The following is a 21,857-nucleotide window of genomic DNA, read 5'->3' as shown; positions in this document are numbered from 1 at the left end:
TACCTCTATTAAATGGTTTGCTGACCGATGAGACATCGTATTTGCGGGAGACTACCAGATGAACGTGGTCTCTGTCTGTCTATTGTTCAAAACGTGCACTATACCTTTTGTTGTGACCACCCCCTTTTCTTGTCCATGTATTGCCGCCTCAAGTTTGTCTCCGCCTACCTCTATTAAATGGTTTGTTGACCGATGAGACATCGTATTTGCGGGAGACTTCCAGATGAACGTGGGCTCTATCTGTCCGGACCCCCACCTGGCTAGGAAGGGTGGGGGCTAAAGAAGCGAACGAAAGAACAAGCGTGCAGCGACCATTTTGAGAAACGTTCAGAGGAGTCTCCCCAGATAACCTCTATCGGCCGGGAGTAAAAAACTACTATGTTGCCTGATGCTTCCTTTGTATGAAGATTATTGTTGGGGGTCCAGCCTTAACAGCCCAAGTGAAATCAGCAGAGCGGAGCGATCTTGTTCCAAGTGATGTCCAGGATGAGTTCCATGGTTTTGGAGACCTTCACTGCAAAATTGTTGAGAGTGCACCATTGGACTCAACAACAAACACATAGATAATCTATATATAATAATGATAAATAAATAATCAATATTAATAATATATTGGTCAACATAATAAATAAAGAGTTTAAGTAGTAGTCAACATGGGTAAAGTGGTACAAAGTGACTAAATTGGCTAGTAATTGGCTAGTAATAAGTCTTAATTAGATGCAAAACTTGAGTTGAGAATGAGAAGAAACTGTCCTTGAGTGTGTTTGTAAGGGCTGTTATGATCCTGTAGTGCCTTCCACAGGGCACCAGGTTGAAGTGGTGGAAGCCAGGGTGCATATTGTCTTTTATGATGCTATCTGCCCATCTTACCGGGATTTGTAGATGCTGGAACAGGGTTAAGTAGGGGGCAGTTGATGATCTTTTGGGCTGTGTTGATCTCCCTCTACAGTCTCTTCCTGTCAGCATCTGTGCAGCTTGAGTGCCACACTGATACAGCCTATGTCAACATGCTCTCAATGGCAGACCGGTATGAGGTGACAAGCAGATTGGTCTTTAAGTGCTCCTTCCTGAGTACTCTCAGGAAATGTAGCCTCTACTGTGCCTTCATGACAGGTGCTGTGGTTGTTGTTGTTGTTGTTGAGCCACCCAGGCGCCTAGGGGTTACCCTCAGCCGCGGTAGCGCTGCCACTGGAACGCGGATTAGTTCATCCGGGGGGTAGCCGGAGGTGAGGGGCAGTCGAATATCTCCGGCTGGATGAAACACGTATGATGGCAGGTCTGGGTGGTAATTTGTTGGATTCCCAGGCCGCGCCGGGCGGCCATTCCGGAGACACTACGTGAAGGTTCTCACTTTGTCTCCCGGTGCTGTGGTGTTTACCGCTAAAGCGTGATCAGCAGATATATGGACCCCTAGGAATTTGAGTCTCCACTTGCTCCACACATTCACCATTAAATTACGGGGGCAGCGTTGTTCCGTAGGAAGTCCTGGAAGAATTATCTGGTTTTGGAGACATTCAGCACCATGTTGTTAAGAGCGCAACACTTGTTCAGTCTAAGGACTTCATCGCTGTAGGCCATTTAATTCTCCCCTGTGATCATCTCCATCAATGTTGTATCATCCGCAAATTTCACAATGATTTTCTTAGGGTGCGTGGGTCTGCAGTCATGTGTGTGTAGAGTGAGTAGAATAGTGGACCCAGCAAACAGACTTGGGGCGAGCCAGTGATGAACGTCCGGGCATGCTGAGGTCGGTTGACCAGAAAGTCATTAATCCAGGAGCAAGGTGAGAGCTCCATGTTGGGAAACCTAGTCATAAGAATGTCCGGTCTTATGGTGAAAAATAATTACCTTTAGTCGTTGATAAGCATTCTGAGATAGCTCTTTTCTCAAGGTGCAACTTGCAGGGCGGTGATCAAAGCATATTCAGCGGGTCTATTCGGCCGGCCGATATGCAAACTGATACGGGTCGTAGATGAGGGCTTTAATGTGTTTCAGTGATAATTAGTGTAACTAATCTAATGGGTGATGGTCACTCAGAGTGTTAGCGGGTGACTTTTTGGGTACTGGGATGATGGTGGCCGATTTTAGACAGGCTGGGACGGAGGCTTGATCTCGTGAAAGAGAAAATGTCTGTAAAGACTGGTTCTAGTTGGTCAGCACAGGCCTTATGTACTTTGCCAGGTATTCCATCTGGTCCAACGGCCTTCCTGGGATTGACTGCACATCTCACATTTAACATCCACTTCCTCCACATTGAGTGGGGTGAAGCTTCTTGGTGTGGGATGTACTGGAGGTTGAGGTGGTGTGATTGGATGGTGGGTTTTGGTCTCAAAGCGAGCAAAAAAAGTTGTTTAGGTCCTCTGCCAGTCCCGCATCGCATCTGAGTTCGCAGGAGTCACAGCTCGGCCCTTGTAGTTGGTCAGGGACCGTATGCTCTGCTACATTGTTCGGGGGTCTTCAAGTTGGCCTTTTATCTTCCCCTTGCCGTTTGCTTTTGTGGCCTTAAAGCCTCTCTTGAAGTTTGCGTGGGCTGCACTGTAGTGTCCTATCGCCGGATCTGAAGGCTGCATCTCGGGCCCGGAGAAGTGATTGGACCTCGCTGGTGGTCCACGGTATCCAGTTTAGGTACACTTGGATGGTATTATCCACATTGACTATAGCCATGTAGTACTTAATGTAATATAGTAAGTACTGTGTCTTTGATGGTTCCCAGGTCCTCATGGTGGAATTGTTCTCACTATTTCTGTTCAAAGCACTCTTGGGGAAGGGGGAAGGCGTCGTCAGGCCATGTGATAATGGTTCACCTTTGTGGCTAAAGGGAGTGTAAGCTGGGGCCACGAACAAAGAGACACGATCTGTCTGTACCAAGTGTGAGCGTGGTATGGCTCTGTATGCACCTTTTATGTTCGAGTAGACGTTGGAGAGGTAGGTTTATGCTAGGCAGCGGAGGTTTGAGTGGTTGTTTGCTGAGCCCGCTCGACAGTCTCGCTTTTGTTTTCTTTCCCGACACCTTCTCCTTCGCCGACTAGACCCGATAACAAACCACGGGGCCACCTCTGGTGTCGTCATCTATTCCTGATCTTTTCCAAATGAAACATTTAAATCCAGTCAAATGCCTAATTAATTGGCTGCAATAGTTCGTGGTGCACTGATAAGCATTTTTGTTCAAGATGACGCCGTCAGGCAGACGCCTGTGGCATTAGCTCCATCCGCTCTTACTCGTTTTCTGTGTTTTACAGCCTTTCTATCTTTTTTTAAATTACATTTTAATATATTCTTAAAACCTTCCTTTGTACTTTACTTTGTACTTTATAATTTTTACAACTTTCTTTGTTCTATTTGCTTAGTTTCTTTCTGATAGTTCTTTTTGGAACCATTCCGCCATGTCTCTGCTGTCATACAAATGGGATCGATCAGCTGTGAACACTATGCGGCAGAAAGAGCAACACCTCGATGCCACTGGATATTCGGAGCTGGACAAAAGTGCCATGAGAAGAAGCGACGTTTCAGATTAATCATTCCATCTAGTATTATTATGGGGAGAGTGGGATCCCTCCCCGATAAGACGGAAGAGCTGTTACCAGGCCGGAAAGGGAATATTGAGAATGCTGTACTATGTTACTTTTTACTCTTCAGCTCCAGACTACCGAGGGACTGTGCGGATAAGCTTGGAAGAGTGATTCAGCATATTTTCAACCTCGGTCTCAGTCTGCAGAAGGTCCCCACCTTCTGGAAGACTTCCTGTGTGGTTCCAGTTTTATCTATCTCTACAATGTCTTTTCCTTTGTCCGTATCTGTTCTTGCTACTGCAACCAAGATTCCGCCGCTCAAGTTGCACCCGGTAGCAGTAGCTCCGTCCGCTCTTACTCGTTTCTTTGTTTTTACAGCTTTTCTATCTTTTTTTTTATTACATTATAATATTTCCAAATACTTTCCTTTATGCTTTAATTTGTACTTAATACCTTTTAATTTAATTTCGGACGACCTTTACAAGTCGACCACCCCCATTGCAGTCATTGTTCTATAACAGGGGTAGGGAACCTTTTTGACGAAGAGAGCCACAAACAATTCATATTTTCCAATGTTATTCCTTGTGAGCCATACAACAAATTTAAGTCAAAATACATACATGTAAACAAATGCCTTATCAATTTTTTTTGTAATTTCACCAGTTTTAAAGTGGAAAAAAATATTTCTTTTTAAATATTCTAATGCTTTTGGTAATCAATGAGAGGATGCATTCCAGAATAGTCTACTGCAACAAAAAAAATGAAGAGTAAAGCAGTTCTAGATGTAATATGTCAGTTCTGTCATCAGCGGTTTCCACATTTTAGCTCACAGGTTAGCAAAGAGCCAGATACACTCATCAAAAGAGCCACATGTGGCTCCTGAGCCATAGGTTCCCTACCCCTGTTCTATAAGCTTAGTTTCTTTATGCTTGTCCTGGACATTTTTTTGAAAACCATTTAGCGGGAAGGCTACCAGTTTTGATGATCAGCTCCACACTACTGAGGGACTATGCGGATCATCTTGGAATAGTGATTTTGCATATTTTCAACCTCATCCTCAGTCTCAGTGATGTCCCAAATTTGTGTGGACTTCCTGTGTGTGTTTCCAGTTTTTTATAGGTCTACAATGTCTTTTCATCTCATATGGTAGTTCATAGTTGTTTGTATGTGTATGTTGTTTTGACCAATAAAAATTTACCTTTTGGCATTATTGCGAGATTTGGTAATTGTTGCTGTTTTAGGTAGCTGAACAGGCTCTTTCAGTGCCCCTTTCAGGTGAGCCATTCTCTCCTGGATCACCTCCCGGATATTCTTTATCCACTCCTGTTTGGCTTCGACATTAGAGGCCTGCATTAAAACCAATACATTAACTCAACAAGTTGTTGACTATATACATTAGTCATCTACTTGCCTTCAATACAGTTTTATTATCGGAGGATGGGGTTCGTCCAGCCCAGAGTGCAAATTTGCATGGGTCGCCTTCGATGTACTCTGTCACACCCAACTCTGATGTCTGTAGTTGACATAATAAAAATGATGCAATACCGCATTAAAGATGTCAACTTATATAAAATCTATCCATCTTTCATTCTGCTATCGTGCTGTCCAAAATATGTAAATTGAGCTGGAACCCTTAGGACCTCATGTCAAGTGGCAAACTGTGGTGTATCTGTCTGTCATGATACTGCTACCTACTTCACGATTTGAGAGATTTCAAACTACCCTGCCACCATTCCATCTACCAGGAAGGTCATTTCTCCAAATTACTACTTTCACATTGGAACTAGATGCTCTGCTGGGTGTATTTATTGGCCTGTCTCGTGACATTCAGTGTCAGTTCGTCTGCGAATTAAACTATTCCTGTCCGTTGACCTCCTTTGCCTCTCCGCCTTGGATGTGACCTGTTCAACAAAACCTGCTGAAGACAACCTACTCTTCTGACAATTTGCCTTCTATGACTATGTTCCACCTTGACGGTGTTCGCGATTCGATCTTCAGTCCTCTTCCTGACAATATCACACTTATGGACACTGCTAATGCAATATTCTCCATTAAAAAGCTCGAACCCCCATTAATGCTGTATTACACCAAAGAGGTGAAGGTCTTAGTCTTTCAGACCAAATAGTCCCAACTCACCAGTAGTTTTTGTTTGTATTGGTACTTAGTTCTGCCTGTCGAGTCTTTGAACTCCTTGCTAAAGACAAGCGAGAACTCAAAGAGGAAGAGGTGTCGGTCTCGCCCTTTTCGGATTAGTGAGCGCGGATCCCAAACCTGGAAACTGTCTTGCAGCATTAGCTCACCCTCTACCTCCAAATTCTCCTCAAAACCTGGAGGCAACAAGAGATATGAACTTCAGCATGAGTTCAGATCAAAGTTTATTACATAGGTGCAATTTGCCTGAAGTGGAAGAAAGTTATTCATGCGTATGGGCTGAGATCAGAAAAAACAATAGAGTGGAATTAACTCATATCCTGATCGCTTTAATGAGAAGAAAATAATTTGCTCTATTCAAGAAAATACTCATTATATATCAGTCCGTCCATCCATCCATACACATACAGTGGGGCAAATATGTATTTAGTCAACCTCCAATTGTGCAAGTTCTACTCCTTCAAAAGATTATAGAGGCCTGTACTTGTCAACATGGGTAAACCTCAAACATGAGAGACAGAGTGTGAAAAAACCCCAGAAAATCACATTGAATGATTATTGTTTAACTGTAAGGTATGGATGATGCTTCACCTCGTACCTTCCAACATTGCGAGATGCATTGCATCATTGGCTCTCTTGGGAACACTGAGCATGACCTCCAGACCATCTTTGATCTCTCCTTTTCCCTCTTCGCAGCATGATAGCAACTCCTATAGCAAGTCAATTTAGATGCAGTGTTCATTGTAATCAATGTGGGAACATTCTTGCGAATTATATTCCTATTCTGACACCTGCACCACACCTTGAGGAGCAACTGGTATTTGGTGATTCTCTGCACCGGTTTAATGAGGTAAGATGAGATGGAGTTAGCCAAGCCACGTCGCTGCTGAATATCCTGGAAGGAATACACACAAACAATGGAAAATTTTGTCTGCAACAAACAGGACTGTCAGATAATTTATAATATAATTTATAAGATAACTATTAAAACATAACAAATACAGGAAACAAACAAACACAAGCAGAGGTTTAACATAAACATCACAGTTGAGGTCCAGAGTCTAGATTCTAACCAAAACGTTTGCAACTGAGAAGCGTGAGTGCGAAAACTCCATGTTGCAGCTGTAAGAATTTTGATTAAAAAACATTCAAGTAGTTATTTAGTGACAATTAGTGAGTTTAAAGTAAATTAATTAATTCATTAAAATAAAATACTCACATCAAAAAAGATGCTGGCATGCTCAAGGATGAGCTGACTGGAATCGGGCTTGTTCTTGCAGTAATCCACATAGATGTGGAATTTATCAGCCTGCATTATGCCAGGAAGGATGTGACAATGGTTATGTATGGTATATAATTTGTTTTTCCATTCACAAAATTAACTAGGAGGCTTTACCCAGGTAACAAAGCAGTGGCCCACATCCTCTGGCAGCTGTTCATAGTTGATAAGCTCCTTCAGGAAAATACTTAAAGTGCACACAGAACAGACATGTCAAATGTTTTCAATGATGACTCGTCCATTCTCCAATGCTATTTTCTCAGGCTTGACTTTCCAACATAGACAAGAATCTCAGCACGCCCACTTCATCTCCCAACAATGGGTACATTTGACAGTAAAGGCCAGAAAACTTGGAAAATGTAAGAAATGAGAAAGCCACTAGTTAAGTTATGTTCACACTGAACATCAGCAGTTTCAACAGTAGCAGGATTACCACGAAATGAATCACTAATATTTCTACTGCACACAAACATATTTCCGGTGTAATGAGCAATCAGTAAATTCTTTAATATGGGTTCCAAAAAATTATTAATGAATGAATAAATAATTAGTTAATGAATTTAAGAGAGGGGATTTCACGTCCAGTTGCAAAATGCAAGAAATGTTTCTTCGGAAGAGAGTACTAGAGTATTAGTAAAATCAACCAAAGAATAAAAGATGACTGAAAAAACTAAATGTAAATCGCACTGGAGTACAGTACAATAATTCTTCGAATATAACGGTTAATGTGGACCAGACATGGGCACGATATACGAAAAACTGAGAAGTAGGTAGAATCGCCCCCGTTATAACTATCGGAATGCATGTTTTCGCACCAATACAGAAATTTTAGTACACAAGTACAGATATAAAAAAGTTTATATATATGACACAGCTGTTATGATTGCGCCGAGACGTTGTGGCGCGATCGGGGGGATTTGGACCCAGTAATGGGGAAGCAGGAGGGAACGAGACGAACTGTGCTCATGATCATAATTTTAATGACTCAAAACGCCTTACAAAATAAAAAAGACCTGTACATACCAAAACTAAACAAAATCGGATGTAGACATAGACATTGGATAACTTTATTCATCCCGCATTCGGGAAATTTCTTTGTTGCAGTATCAAGAGGGTGAGGATGCAGAAATAGGAAAGGCATTTTCCACATAAATAGCTAGTTAATAGTAAGTTAATAAATAAATACATGAACAAATATATAAATAAGTACTGTGTTGCTGAAATATATATATATATATATATATATATATATATATATATATATATATATATATATATATATATATATAGCTAGTTAATAGTAAGTTAATAAATAAATACATGAACAAATATATAAATAAGTACTGTGTTGCTGAAATATATATATATATATATATATATATATATATATATATATATATATATATATATATATATATATATATATATATATATATATATATATATATATATATATATATATATTTCAGCAACACAGTACTTATTTATATATTTTTTCATGTATTTATTTACTAACTTACTATTAACTAGCTATTTATGTGGAAAATGCCTTATATATCCTCCACAGAGTCCAAAGGACAGCCCAGAACAGAGCTGGCCCTCCTGATCAGCTTGTTTAGCCTGTTCCTGTCCCTCTCCGAGATCCCGCTTCCCCAACAGCATAAAACACAGTAGATGCCACCACAGTGTCGTAGAAGGTCCTCAGCAGTGACCTGCACACTCCAAAGGACCGTAGACTCCTCAATAGGTGGAGGCGGCTTTGGCCCCTTCTGTACAGGGCATCTATGTTTGTGGACCAGTCTAGTTTGCTGTTGAGGTGAACACCCAGGTACTTCAAATTCTCCACGATTTCAATGTCTTTACCCTGGATGTTCACCTGAGTGGTCTGTTGAGGTATCCTCCGAAAGTCGACGACCATTTCCTTTGTCTTATTGGTGATGATGTAGAGGTGGTTTTGCCTACACCAGTCGACAAAGGCTGTGATGACTCCCCTGTACTCCAGGTCGTTACCGTCAGTCACTCGTCCAACAATGGCGGTGTCACCAGAGAACTTCTGGAGGTGGCAGGTGTCTGAATTATGTTTAAAGTCTGAAGTGTAGAGGGAGAAGAGGAGTGGGGAAAGCACTGTGCCTTGTGGGGCCCCCGTGCTGCAAGTTACCACATCAGACGCACTGGAGTCTCACATATTGTGGTCTGTCCGTGAGGAAGTTGATTATCTATGCGGCCAGGTGGTTTCTTACTCCAGCCTCTTCCAGTTTCTCTCTCAGAAGGACCGGCTGAATGGTGTTGAATGCACTGGAGAGGTCAAAAAACATCATTCTCACCGTGCTTCCAGAGTTCTCCAGGTGTGAAAGAGACCTGTGCATCAGGTCAGAAGTAGCATCTTCCACACCAATGCCTGGACGATAGGCGAACTGCAGAGGGTCCAGCTCTGCATTCATCAGGGGGCTGAGGTGGTTGAGGATGATCCTCTCCAGTGTCTTGATCAGGTGAGAGGTTAGTGCTACTGGCTGGAAGTGGTTTGCCTCCCTGAGGTTCGCAGTCTTTGGAACTGGGACCACGCAGGAAGTTTTCCACAAGGTGGGGACCTTCCGCAGACCGAGGTTGAAGATATGCAGAATCACTGTGCCAAGCTGATACGCACACTCTCTCAGTAGTCTGGAGCTTAGGCCGTCTGGACCGGTAGCCTTCCTTGCCTTGATCTTCTTTAGTTGTTTTGTCACCTGATCGACAGTGATGCAGAGACCGGTGGAAGAGGGGGAGGAAATGGGGGAGGAAGAGGAGAACGAGGGGGGAGAGTTGCTTCTGGTCTGGGGGGTCAGGGGAGCAGGGGCAGGGCTGAATCTGTTAAAGAACTGATTCAGTTCATTGGCCCACTCCCCGTTTCCGGACTCCGGGCCTCTCCCACTGTTGCCTCCGTGGCCCGAGATGGTCCTCAAGCTCCTCCATACCTCTTTGGTGTTGCCTCTTTGGAGTTGCTCCTCTAGCCTCCTCCTGTAGCTGGTCTTTCCCCTCCTTATCTCTCTCTTCAGCTTCTTCTGGACTGTTTTAAGACTCTCCTTCTCCCCAGACCTAAAATCCCTCTTCTTCTTGTTCAGGGGAGCCCATAGTTCCCTGGTGACCCACGGCTTATTGTTGGAGTAACAACGGACCTTCTTGGAGGGTACAATGTTCTCCACACAGAAGTTAATGTAATCTGTGATGCAGTGGGTCGAGCTGCCGATGTCTTCCCCATGTGAATTGCACAGCACCTCCTAGTCAGTTGTCTCAAAACAGACCCTAAGTACCATGCTGGTCTCCTCGGTCCATCTTTGTATGATCCTCGTGGTAGGTTTAATTTTCCTCACCATAGGGATGTAGGTGGGGATCAGATGGACCAGGTTTTGGTCTGACCAGCCCAGTGGGGGCAGGGAGACTGAGCTGTATGCCTCCTTTGTTTTGGCATACAGCAGGTCCACAGTTTTTCATTCCCTGGTGTGGCACTTCACATACTGAGTGAAGGTGGGGAGAGTCGAAGTCAAGGGAGCATGGTTAAAATCACCAGAGATAAGAAGGAGAGACTGGGGGTGTGACGTCTGTAGCCGGGACACAGTAGCGTGGAGCAGGTCGCGAGCCACTGCCATATCGGCCGAAGGAGGTATACACAGTTAATACGATGACGATTCGAGAACTCCCGGGGGATGTAAAACGGCCTGATGCTAACAGCTTCTAGCTCGATATCTCGAGTGCAAAGTTGCTCCTTCACAGTAATATGCCCAGGACTGCACCATCTACTATTATTAAAGACAGCTAGTCCCCACCTTTCTTCCTACCGCTTTCCTTAGCGTCTCTGTCCGCCCTCACCAGCTGAAAGCCATCCAAGGAGATGAGAGAGTCTGGAATTCGCTCATCCAGCCAGGTGTCCGTGAAGCACATAATGCAGGTGCTCCGATATTGTCCTTGTTGTTTGGTCAGCGCCGTTAGCTCTTCCATCTTATTGGGGAGAGATCTTACGTTCCCCATTATAATAGATGGAATGCTGGGTGTGAAGCGTCGCTTTTTCTCCTGACATTTTCGTCCGCCTCTGCATCCTCTTCTCTTCTTCTTTAACTCAGCGGGAAGGTCCAAGTCCAGGTCCAGGGGAATCCCGGTGTTGCGTAGCGCTAACAGTTGATCATTTGTGTAAAGCAGCGTAGGCATGGCTAAGTGGGTCAAAAAATAGTGTCCAAAATTTGAAATTTGAATTTGAAAAGATAGACTAAACTAATAGATCAAAGACTGCCTCTCCTACAGCCTGAGTCTTGGAGTAGAGTCTTGAAAGTAAAGTCCAAAACATTAAAGTATCGAATATAATATATAAAGTGAAGTAACAAGTAAAGTCTCAAGAGACAATAAAACATAAAAATAAAGGATAAAATATCCGTAAAAAAGCTGTAAAAACACAGAATTCGAGTGAGGGTTTAGGGAACTATTGCAACAAGCAGCCGCTTTGAACGGCGCCCTATGATGAACAAAAAGATGTAGACATAGAAATATACATAGACATAGGCATAGATATGTCAATGGCATAGATATGTCAATTCAACCCATCTCTTTAAAACATGTAAACATCCAAATTGTCATATTCTGTGTCTATTTAGAAGTCGATTGTGCCGTAGGGGCAGAATTGGGTAATGCATCAATGTCGCATCAGGAGCATCCCGCATTTAAAGACAACAATCCCCATAAGACAATCTGACTATCGGATGATTATTATTGTGATTATCTTGGTAGTTTGCATTCCTGAATTTACTTGCTGACTCATTCGTGCTGTTTGTAGTTGATCCAAGATGGCGGCGCACATGGGTGCAGCGGCTTCTTGCTCTCCAGTTTGGTACTTTGTTTTCTCAGTCTTATTGTTATTTACAAAAATCTGCGAGGCAAACTTTTTCTACAGTCGCTAGGACGTGAAAAATTTCGGTAGGAGATGCGATATATCCATTGCAACAGATTACCAATAAACCTACAATATCCCTGAGGGCATATAGAGACCACCGGAATCTCCATGGATAGTCAACTCACTCAGCGATTTGGAACTTCACTTTGCTCCCAACAGCTTTGTCAGGAACTGCAACATTATTCTCATCACGGAAACGTGTAGACACGACTGGTGCTGCAACAGTAGGATCATTACCACTCACTGTTCTCCTGATTAAGAGCTCTTGGCAGTTCTGTGCAGGGCCTTCTATCTACCAAGGGAGCTAAGAGTAGTCATTTTAATGGCTGTTTACATCCCACAGGATGCTAACGTTAGCACGGCACTTGGCCTCTTGCTAGCGACTGTAAACAGACAGCAGCTTGACCACCCCGATGGAGTCTTTATTGTCGCCGGTGACTTCAACAAAGCATGATCAGACCTGAAGAGAGGTATTAGAAAGTGCAAAGCAGCATATTTAAGGACAATTAAGGAGCACTGCACACAAAATAACCCAAAGAAGATGTAGCAGGGAATACGACACATGACCAACTACAATGGAAATAAGGTGTCTGTTAACACAGATATCTTACTAGCAGAGGAACTGAACTGGTTCTTTGACTGCTTTGAGACTGACAAATCGGATTCAGTCTCAACACATCCACCACCACCCTGTAGCAGTACACTGAAGCTTTAGGAACATGAAGTGAGATGGGTACTGCAAAATGTGAACACCAGGAAGGCTGCAAGCCCTGACAGAGTACCTGGGAAGGTGCTCAAAGCCTATGGGGACCCGCTGACTGGGGTTTTCACAAAGATGTTCAATTGTTCCCTGCAACGATCCATCATCCCCTCCTGCCTGAAATCTGCCACCATTATTAAAAGCCAACCATTGACAGCCTGAATGATTACAGGCCTATTGCACTTGTGCCTGTGATCATGAAGTGCTTTGAAAAGTTGGTCACCCGCCACATCAGGGATTCAATCTCTCAGTTGACCATCACCAGTTTGCTTATTGAACAAACAGGTCCACTGAGGATGCCATCACCGTAGCTCTGCACACAGCACTGAGCCACCTATGTGAGGATGATTTTCATTGACAATACCTCAGCCTTCAATTGATGTCATTGTCTTTTTTAGTCCGATTCAGCTACCGCAACCAAAATGGCGCTGTTTAAGCGGCAGCCGCCGGCGGAAGCTCCGTCCACTCTTGTTCATTTTGTGTTTTTGCTGCTTTTATGTTTGAATGATTTGATGATTATATCACTTTGATTTGCTTTGTACTTTGTGCTTTTGCTTTGCTGTTCTGTGTGGTTCCAGTTTTTGTCCAACTTTACAACGTGTTTTTGAGTCCGATTCAGTTACCGCAACCAAAATGGCGCTGTTTAAGCGGCAGCCGGTGGCCGCGGTAGTTCCCTCCACTCTTGTTGGTTTTGTGTTTTTGCTGCTTTCGTGTTTTAATGATTTGATGATTCTTTGATTTGCTTTGTAATTTGGCCTTTTTGCTTTGCAGTTCTGTCTAATCACCTTCGTGGTACTACCACAATGTAATTTCCCGAATACGGAATGAATAAAGTTATCCAATCCAAACCAAACCAAGCATCTGAAAACAACACCAGAGGAATACTTCAAAGCCAAGCGTGGCTGGTTTGATAATTTGATAAAATCAGTTTGGTTATGAGGCATGGAGAAGCAGCAAGTTCCTACCCATAACCTGCAGTGGTATACATCTTATAGCACAAGGTTTAAATTTAGTGTAACGTAAGATTAAAAATTATTTTAAGTGTGTGTAGTTATCTCATTTCATTTAAATTTAGTTTAAAGCTGATGTTATGTTACGAGTGTGTAGCCGTCTGTCTCTCTCCTGTCCTTTCTCTCTCGTCTGCGCACTCTGCGGTAAACCATTACCGTCTGTCTCCACTGAAACATGTCACATTTTAGTATTGGAGTTCCTAACCACTAGATCGGTATTTTTTACTTTGTGAGTAGGAGTTGAATTAAAACAAATTAAAATGTGTTTCTCCATTGTAATGTCCTGAGGTTTTTTTGTGTGTGTTTTTTGAGGGGGTGGGAATGGATTACTTTGTATTTAGTTAGTTTCTATGGGGAAAAAATGATTTGAGATTCGAGTAAATTGACATACGAGCCCAGTCTCGGAACACATTAAGCTTATATTTGAAGATACTGTTCTTTAGAATAAATGAGTTGCTAAAATGAAATGTATTTTTGAGTTAGTAGGTTTGGGGGCGGGGAGGATGTTAATTATTAGTTATTTATGATGTATTCATGGAGTCTCAAATAAATTTAAACATTATTCATTCATTTTCTGGCACGCTTATCCTCACAAGGGTTGCTGGAGTCTATCTCCGCCAACAATGGGACACCCTGAATTGGTTTCCAGCCAATCGCAGGTCATATTCAGACAGAAAAAAACATTCATGCTTATACTCATACCTAGGGACAATTTAGACTGTTCAAACAGCCTACCATGTGTGGGCTTTTTTAATATGGGAGGAAACCATAATACCTGGAGGAAACGCAAGCGAAAACATGCAAACTACACAAAGGTAAGTTCAAATCCACTAGGGATGGAATCCTTGTTTCCAAATTTAGAGGCATTTAATTACTTTTCCACGGCAGTTTTTGCAAAGTAAACATTAAAATTCACAAGAAAAAAACATCCTCATAGAAAAGTTCAGAAGAACTTTGCATTCCACACAACTTTATAGTACAGCAAATGTGTTTCCATTTGTAAGGAAGAATGAATAATGGTTCTTAAACGTCACTCACTTGTTGTGAAAATCATAGATCTCCTGCATGTTGCCAAAGATGACAAGCTCCTTGTTGGCAATGACAGGTGGTATTTCGTCACCACCATTGATCATTTCACACAAATATGTCTGGAATAAAAGAGAGAACCATCTGTGCTATGACTAAAATGCTACCAGCTAACAACCACCATGAAGGCTTCATGCATTCACTTTCTGTATCGCTTATCTCCACGGTGCCGGGGTCGCGTTGGGTACTGGAACCTATCCCAGTCAATCACAGGGCACAAAGAGACTCATACCTTTTAAAGTATTCAACCTGCCTAACATGCATGGAATGAAACCGCAGTACCTGTAGAAACCCACGCAAGCCCGGGGAGAGCATGGAAATTCTACACAGGAAGATTGCAACCTTTTATGGATTGAAACCTTGACATTAGAACTATGGGGCCGATGTGCTCACCCAGGGGTGGGCAAACCTTTCGGCCCGGGGCACACATTGACTTTAAAAACTTGACAGATGGGCCGGGTCAGCACAAGATACGATACATAAAAAAAACTGCATCCGTTAACAGTACATATGAAACATTTACAAAAATAAGGACTAAAGTATTAACATACTCATCACTCATCCTTGAAGTAAAAAGTATAAAGTACAAAGTAAAGTAAAAAGGAATGAATTAAGAAATATTAAAATGTAATTTAAAAAATGATAAATGGGCTGTAAAACACGAAAAACAAATAGGAGTGGACAGAGCTACTGCCACTGGCTTCCATGTGACGGCGCCGTCTTGGAAAAAAAAAACATTATTTGGACAACGTCGGCGGGCCGGATTAAAATGCCTCGGGGGCCGTAGTTTACCCATGTATGTGCTAACCCCTTGGGTCCCAGGCCACCCTCTATTAAGGCTTAAATACAGTATTTGCATCTAGTATTTCTTAGCAGGTTGGATTGATTGTGGCCATTTACATCACAATAATTGATTTTTACTAAAATCTGAAGAATAAAAACATTAAATCTCTGATTTGAAATAGGTATGGTGTAGACGAGAAGCTCCACACATAAAAATAATGTTCTTCTTTACAGCCAATAAAATTTGAGGGCCACAGGAAGAGATGATAGTTTTCTCACCTCTAGACATTCCTGGAGATCTCTCACATAGGTCTTCTCAGTCTGCAGAAGCTCAGCCATGATAAACCTGCAGAAAAATAGACAGATTTTTATGTATAGTGTCCAAGCTTGGTAGGAATAAATTGGGTGGTGTTGGCGGTATTATTCAAAATGAATATTTTATTTTTTTTAAAATGCTTCTATTGCTTTTGCAGTTACAGTAGATGTGTGTCAAGTAGATGTTCCAGAATAGGTTAATTGCACTGCTGTACTGATAGACTTTGCATATATGACCCTTTCATATTATGATTTTTGTTAAAACAGAAGCCATTTCCACTTTGTTTGTCTGTTTCCTAGCTATACTCACTCTTTCTTCCTTGCAGATTTCCTTTTCGCCTCATTGACCTCATCAGAAGGCTCTCGTAGCGTAATTTCAGGGTCGTCCGACAAACTGGCAGGAATAATATCTAACTCTAAATCTTTGTTGTTCTAAAGATGAAGAGGAAAACAAAACAAAAAATTACTAAACATGTCCACATGTATAAGAGGCAGAGTAGGAGATATATTTCCCACCTCAGAGAATACTCCTAGAGTTCGCTCAAGGTTTTCCTGGTACTTGGCCATACGCATGGAGAAGTCGCGGTAACGGCGGTCAACCGTGCTCACCCAACGCTTAAGTTCTGTAACGTGTACATGGCCTTTCTCCACAAGGTTGTCAGCAAGCTGAGTGAGAAGCTTCACCTTTTCCTTTGTTTGCTGGAGACATGGCCACACAATGTTTACTGCTGCTTTAATTGGTTTGTACCGGTACTTGGGTTATCAAAATGTGGGATCTAATTCAATTGTAATAAATTGTGACACTTTTCAACTCAACCAATTAGTAGAGCAACTAACTGCATTAGAGGATTTCTCTATTGCTAAAACACAATTGTGTGAACCAAATGGTAAGTAGCTTGAACCCATTGATTGAATTAGTAAGATCTTGTGCAAATCCATTTGCCCTTTCCCCCTCTTCAGAGACAACTTACAAGGGATGTGTTAGGTTTATCATTATTTTAAATTTGTTTTAAATATACTCATTATATACATGTGCTTGCAATGGAGTTTATTGACATTAAAACAAGGCATTTTAATACATTTCTTGCAAGAGAAATGCTCGCTCCAAAGTTAACCAAAACAACTTTGGAGGTGACTCCCCTTTCACACCTGGACTTCTCTAGACTTGGGTTCACATCAAGATAACGGTAAATTGTTTTGGAAATCATCGGCTTCTGAAGATGGTTCACAACAAGCTCTTGGGAACTGGGGATTTTTTTTGGGAAGCTTGGCTTCTTAGGATCGTTCACATTAAAACTCTTCAGGGAAGATTCAACAGACCTACAATAGTTTTGAGAACTGACACAAATTGTTATGAGACTCTAAATAATGTTTAGACATCTGTGATGCATGTTGTTAAATCTTATGAATATATTAGCAAAAGAGACATTGGGGTCTTGACAATCATCTGACCGGAGACGCGGGTGGATCGGTTCTCTTCTTGCAAGAATAAAAGGATATGATTTCAGATGCCTCCTTTATTGAATGGTGAATTGGGAATACTTATTGGTGAACCTATCGGGATGAAACTTAGAGACTGGTGGTGCGGCCATACAGAGGTCCGGGGGTCAGACAAAGAGGGGTGGATGAGAGTTAAATAACGTAAAAAAATGCTTGGAGCTATTAAAGAGTGTATGTGTTCAAAACTTTCTGCCAGCCATTAGACGATCGCCTCGGGGGTCCCTCGAAACTGTGTACGGGCCTGCAAATAATTTGATTAAGATATGTTAATTATTTAGTTACAAATATTAACATTTCTAATTAAGCCAAAGAGGTGGGGCAGTGCAACACACCTGTGGCAGATTTAAAAACACATAGCACAATAACCAGACTGCCGTTTTTTGAACACAAATCTCAAAGGGTATTTACAATTTCAATTACTTAAAGTCTAATTAATCATCATAATATTAATTTTTTTAAAAGTCTGATTCATCATCATCAGATTAAACAAAGAATGAATTCCATTCTTTTTGTGTTCTTTTTTGTGTGCACCAGCCAATAGAACGGGCTCGCGTGCCCCATCTGGCCGATGAAAACAGATTTTATGTCACCGGCGGAGCGCAGTGTTTCACCGAGTTACTTGTATAACGTGCACCCGAACTTTGCTTCAGTTTTTCTGGTAAATTTGGGAATATATATTGTGTGAATAATTTTAAAGCATAAGTTGCACTGTCGTTTAAGTAAAAGCAATATTTGGCCATGGTAGGTTTTTTCAGATCTCCTGCAGCTTGTGCATGGAAAATCCGGTTTACTTCAATGAGTGTGGAACATATTTAATGGACGATGACATTTTTTTCAACATACACTCTATAATAGTCAAAACAAAACATCACGTGATTTTGGGAAAGCAATTACTTCCCTTTAACAAGGGCAAGGCAACTGAGATTTTAGGGTGCTACTTGATGTAAATATGAAACACTTATGTAACGTAATCAGCCAATGGCACAGACAAAAACACACTCATGCACACTTCTTTACACAAGACTCACAATCTACAATACCTTGGCAGACAATTTAAAATGATGATGGTCACTGAGGAGCTGCTGGGTTTCCTTGCTGCTGTCACCAGATGATGGATGTGTAGCCAGATAAGCGTCACCTGTCTCCTGAATCCAGTCAAGGGCCTGCACACACGCACCCGCAGATAAAATATTTATTATATGATAGGGACTCTTTCTCAATCGTTTTCATAAATCATAAAATTGAGCAGATGTTCCTTCAGTTTGCACATATACACATTTACACACACGCACACATACACACCTTCTTGGCGCTGCGTTCAAAGACAAAGTATTGTTGACATTGGTCCAGCCTTCTCTTTTTCAGAGTCCAGTAGTGCAAGACTCTGTTCTCCCTCTGTAGCAGCTCATTCAGAATAGCTAAAGATAAAGAATAGAGATATACACTTGTTTATGTATATATATATATATATATATATATATATATATATATATATATATATATATATATATATATATATATATATATATATATATATATATATATATATATATATATATATATATATATATATATATATATATATATATATATATATATATATATATATATATATATATATATATATATATATATATATATATATATATATATATATATATATATATATATATATATATATATATATATATATATATATATATATATATATATATATATATATATATATATATATATATATATATATATATATATATGTTTTATATATATATATATGTTTTATATATATATATATATATATATATATATATATATATATATATATATATATATATATATATATATATATATATATAAATATATATATATATATATATATATATATATATATATATATATATATATATATATATATATATATATATATATATATATATATATATATATATATAAATATATATATATATATATATATATATATATATATATATATATATATATATATATATATATATATATATATATATATATATATATATATATATATATATATATATATATATATATATATATATATATATATATATATATATATATATATATATATATATATATATATATATATATATATATATATATATATATATATATATATATATATATATATATATATATATATATATATATATATATATATATATATATATATATATATATATATATATATATATATATATATATATATATATATATATATATATATATATATATATATATGTCTAATGTGCTAAATTGTCATGCAGAAAGAGATCAAGCTCTTAGAGAAATGACAAAGCAAGGAAGGTAAACATTATGCTCTCAGATACAGACAGACCCGGCATTCACCCTCCAGATAGGTATACTGATCCTACGAATCAATTTCCGATTTCTTAATAAAAGGAGCCCAGGGACAATATTTACCAACCTTAGACCTTGAGGGGTTTGTGGCACGGCTCCCTGTTATTCATGAGGGTACCAGCAAGTGTATAAAGGCATTTGAAGAAGAGACAATGGGCAAAATCATGAAGCAAGTTGGCATCAAAGCATTGTAGTGGAGAGTTCTGGGAATGCCAACAATGGAAAATGTCCTGTATCAAAGAAGACATCACTGGACGCGTAACCCAGAGGCGGATGGAGTTGAGTTCAATCTGTACCCCAGAGACTTGTTAGCAACATTAAGGAGGGAATATCCAATCAAGATTGATTCCAAGGCCCTGAAAGGACAGCCGATCACCGTTACGGAAAAGCCTGTCGAATACATCAGCCAGGAGCTTAAAAGGTGGAAACAGGAAACAGAAGAGGAGGTTCACAACAGTCGTCTGATGACGACGCTATTCAGAAGAGCGGTTGTTGAAGCCATGCCAACTCTAGTGAGAAGCAGGCTGGAGGGTGTGGTGGGACTTGCGTCAAAGTCACATCGAAAGTTTTATGAGCACGTGGTGCACGCCATTGATGAGTACAGCCGGGATAAACAATGGCTGAAGGACCAAGACAAAGAACTGCAAAGAAAAGTGGCTCAGCTACAGCTCAAGGAACTGTCCATTAAGAACAAAAGGAGAGTTCAAGCCTCAGCCGAAGATTCCAAGGCAACCCTGGAGGCACCAGTCCTGGCCTGTCCTGTTGTTAGCAAGAGCCACCCAGTTGCCAGTCAAGGAGACAGCCTTAGACAGCAGCAAAAGCCAGAGCAAGGAGGAGAAATCAGCAGAAAAGCGATCCTCCTCAGACGCCTCTGAGATTCTGGGGATGCCAACAATCCGGTTACATTCGACATAATTGCCTGTCTAATCCATGGATGCTCCAGATGGGGACTATTGAGGTTATGGCAGTCAACCCTCACAGGTTCAAGGCTCCAACTTGCAACGGCAATATTAAGTATTAACCAATTAATCCATGGGGTGGGTGAAATATTGGGCATTAGGGGTGCCCAGAGAATCCTGCAGGGGAAGGTCAGTTGCAAATAGTGACATCTATAACCAAGATGAACCATTGATGCAAGTCCAAATTGCATTGCATAACTTTATTCATACCATATTCGGGAAATTTCATTGTGACAGGAGCAAGAAGGGGGGGGGGGACAGGGAAACAAATACCTATATTGGTTGATACAGGAGCAAACTACACTTGTGTGAGCCCGAAATACGCTTCAGAGCTGCCGATGTCTGGCAAATTCCTCAAAACAGTGAAACACTTCAAATAATACCAATGTCAGCTCCAGTTCAACTAACAGTGAGAGGAGAAACAACCAAAATGTAAGTTCTGGTATCAGAGCAGACACCTATAAATTTGTTGAGAAGAGAATATTTGTTGCACGTCAGAGGGAGTTGTAGTTGACAAATCTAGGAGAAATTTTCAAATAATTATTCAGGCGGGTGAATATATCTGAAGCAGTGTTTCAGGCCATCCACAAATAGGAAGTACATCCTTGCAAAAATTCCAAAAGCTACAAGACCGCAGTCTGAATACCATTTTACAATGTAACATGGTCCGTCGTGTAGTGAAAGATTTGAAGGAAAATCGGAAACACAAACCAGAGACATGCTGGTGCCACTGACCACTGAATAATTCATCGTTGGGCAGGAGGGTGCTGCCTTAAATGTTGAATCAAATCAATTTCTTGATGGTTTAATGTACCTTATTATTCGCCACACATAACTTTGTTGATCAATGAAGGTTTTATGTCCAGAGATTTGGGACCAATGATGAAAATTGAGTCATGAGTAATGTGGACAGCGACGGAGAATGCGTCTAGTGTCCCCACATGGAACACAGCTAAAGATTTTGAGCTCAAAACCAAGAGAAGTGATTGTTGGTCCACATGACATGAAGGGTTAGTCTCCAGCATCCCACACGACCCTAGTGAAGATAAAGATCAGCGAAAGTGAGAATGATTTAAAGCAACATATGCTAAAACATGTTCCGAAAAACTTGTGGTCTAAACACGAAACAGACGTAGGGTTGGTCAAATCAGCAAACCCAGTCAGAGTAATTGTTTTAGACATAGAGAGCCACA

General features: G+C 40.6%; 1 protein-coding gene across 1 annotated transcript in view; it reads right to left on the bottom strand.

Moving 5' to 3' along the window:
- kalrna (kalirin RhoGEF kinase a) overlaps positions 1 to 21,857 on the bottom strand; it is a 201,911-nt gene that overhangs the window by 93,342 nt on the left and 86,712 nt on the right. Inside the window, exons 26-38 of the mRNA XM_077728636.1 lie at positions 18,611 to 18,726; positions 18,349 to 18,471; positions 16,325 to 16,507; positions 16,119 to 16,240; positions 15,773 to 15,839; positions 14,663 to 14,772; positions 7,057 to 7,126; positions 6,880 to 6,969; positions 6,463 to 6,555; positions 6,259 to 6,370; positions 5,646 to 5,836; positions 4,921 to 5,022; positions 4,708 to 4,856 (exon numbers count right to left, since the gene is read on the bottom strand). Of these exons, the coding sequence (XP_077584762.1) occupies positions 4,708 to 4,856; positions 4,921 to 5,022; positions 5,646 to 5,836; positions 6,259 to 6,370; positions 6,463 to 6,555; positions 6,880 to 6,969; positions 7,057 to 7,126; positions 14,663 to 14,772; positions 15,773 to 15,839; positions 16,119 to 16,240; positions 16,325 to 16,507; positions 18,349 to 18,471; positions 18,611 to 18,726 (1,528 nt within the window). The remainder of the gene's footprint in view (positions 1 to 4,707; positions 4,857 to 4,920; positions 5,023 to 5,645; positions 5,837 to 6,258; positions 6,371 to 6,462; positions 6,556 to 6,879; positions 6,970 to 7,056; positions 7,127 to 14,662; positions 14,773 to 15,772; positions 15,840 to 16,118; positions 16,241 to 16,324; positions 16,508 to 18,348; positions 18,472 to 18,610; positions 18,727 to 21,857) is intronic.

Source organism: Stigmatopora nigra, chromosome 11, assembly GCF_051989575.1.
Source record: "Stigmatopora nigra isolate UIUO_SnigA chromosome 11, RoL_Snig_1.1, whole genome shotgun sequence".
Lineage (NCBI taxonomy): Eukaryota > Metazoa > Chordata > Actinopteri > Syngnathiformes > Syngnathidae > Stigmatopora > Stigmatopora nigra.
The sequence above is the reverse complement of the archived record's forward strand: the minus strand, read 5'-3'. Positions and strand labels throughout refer to the sequence as shown.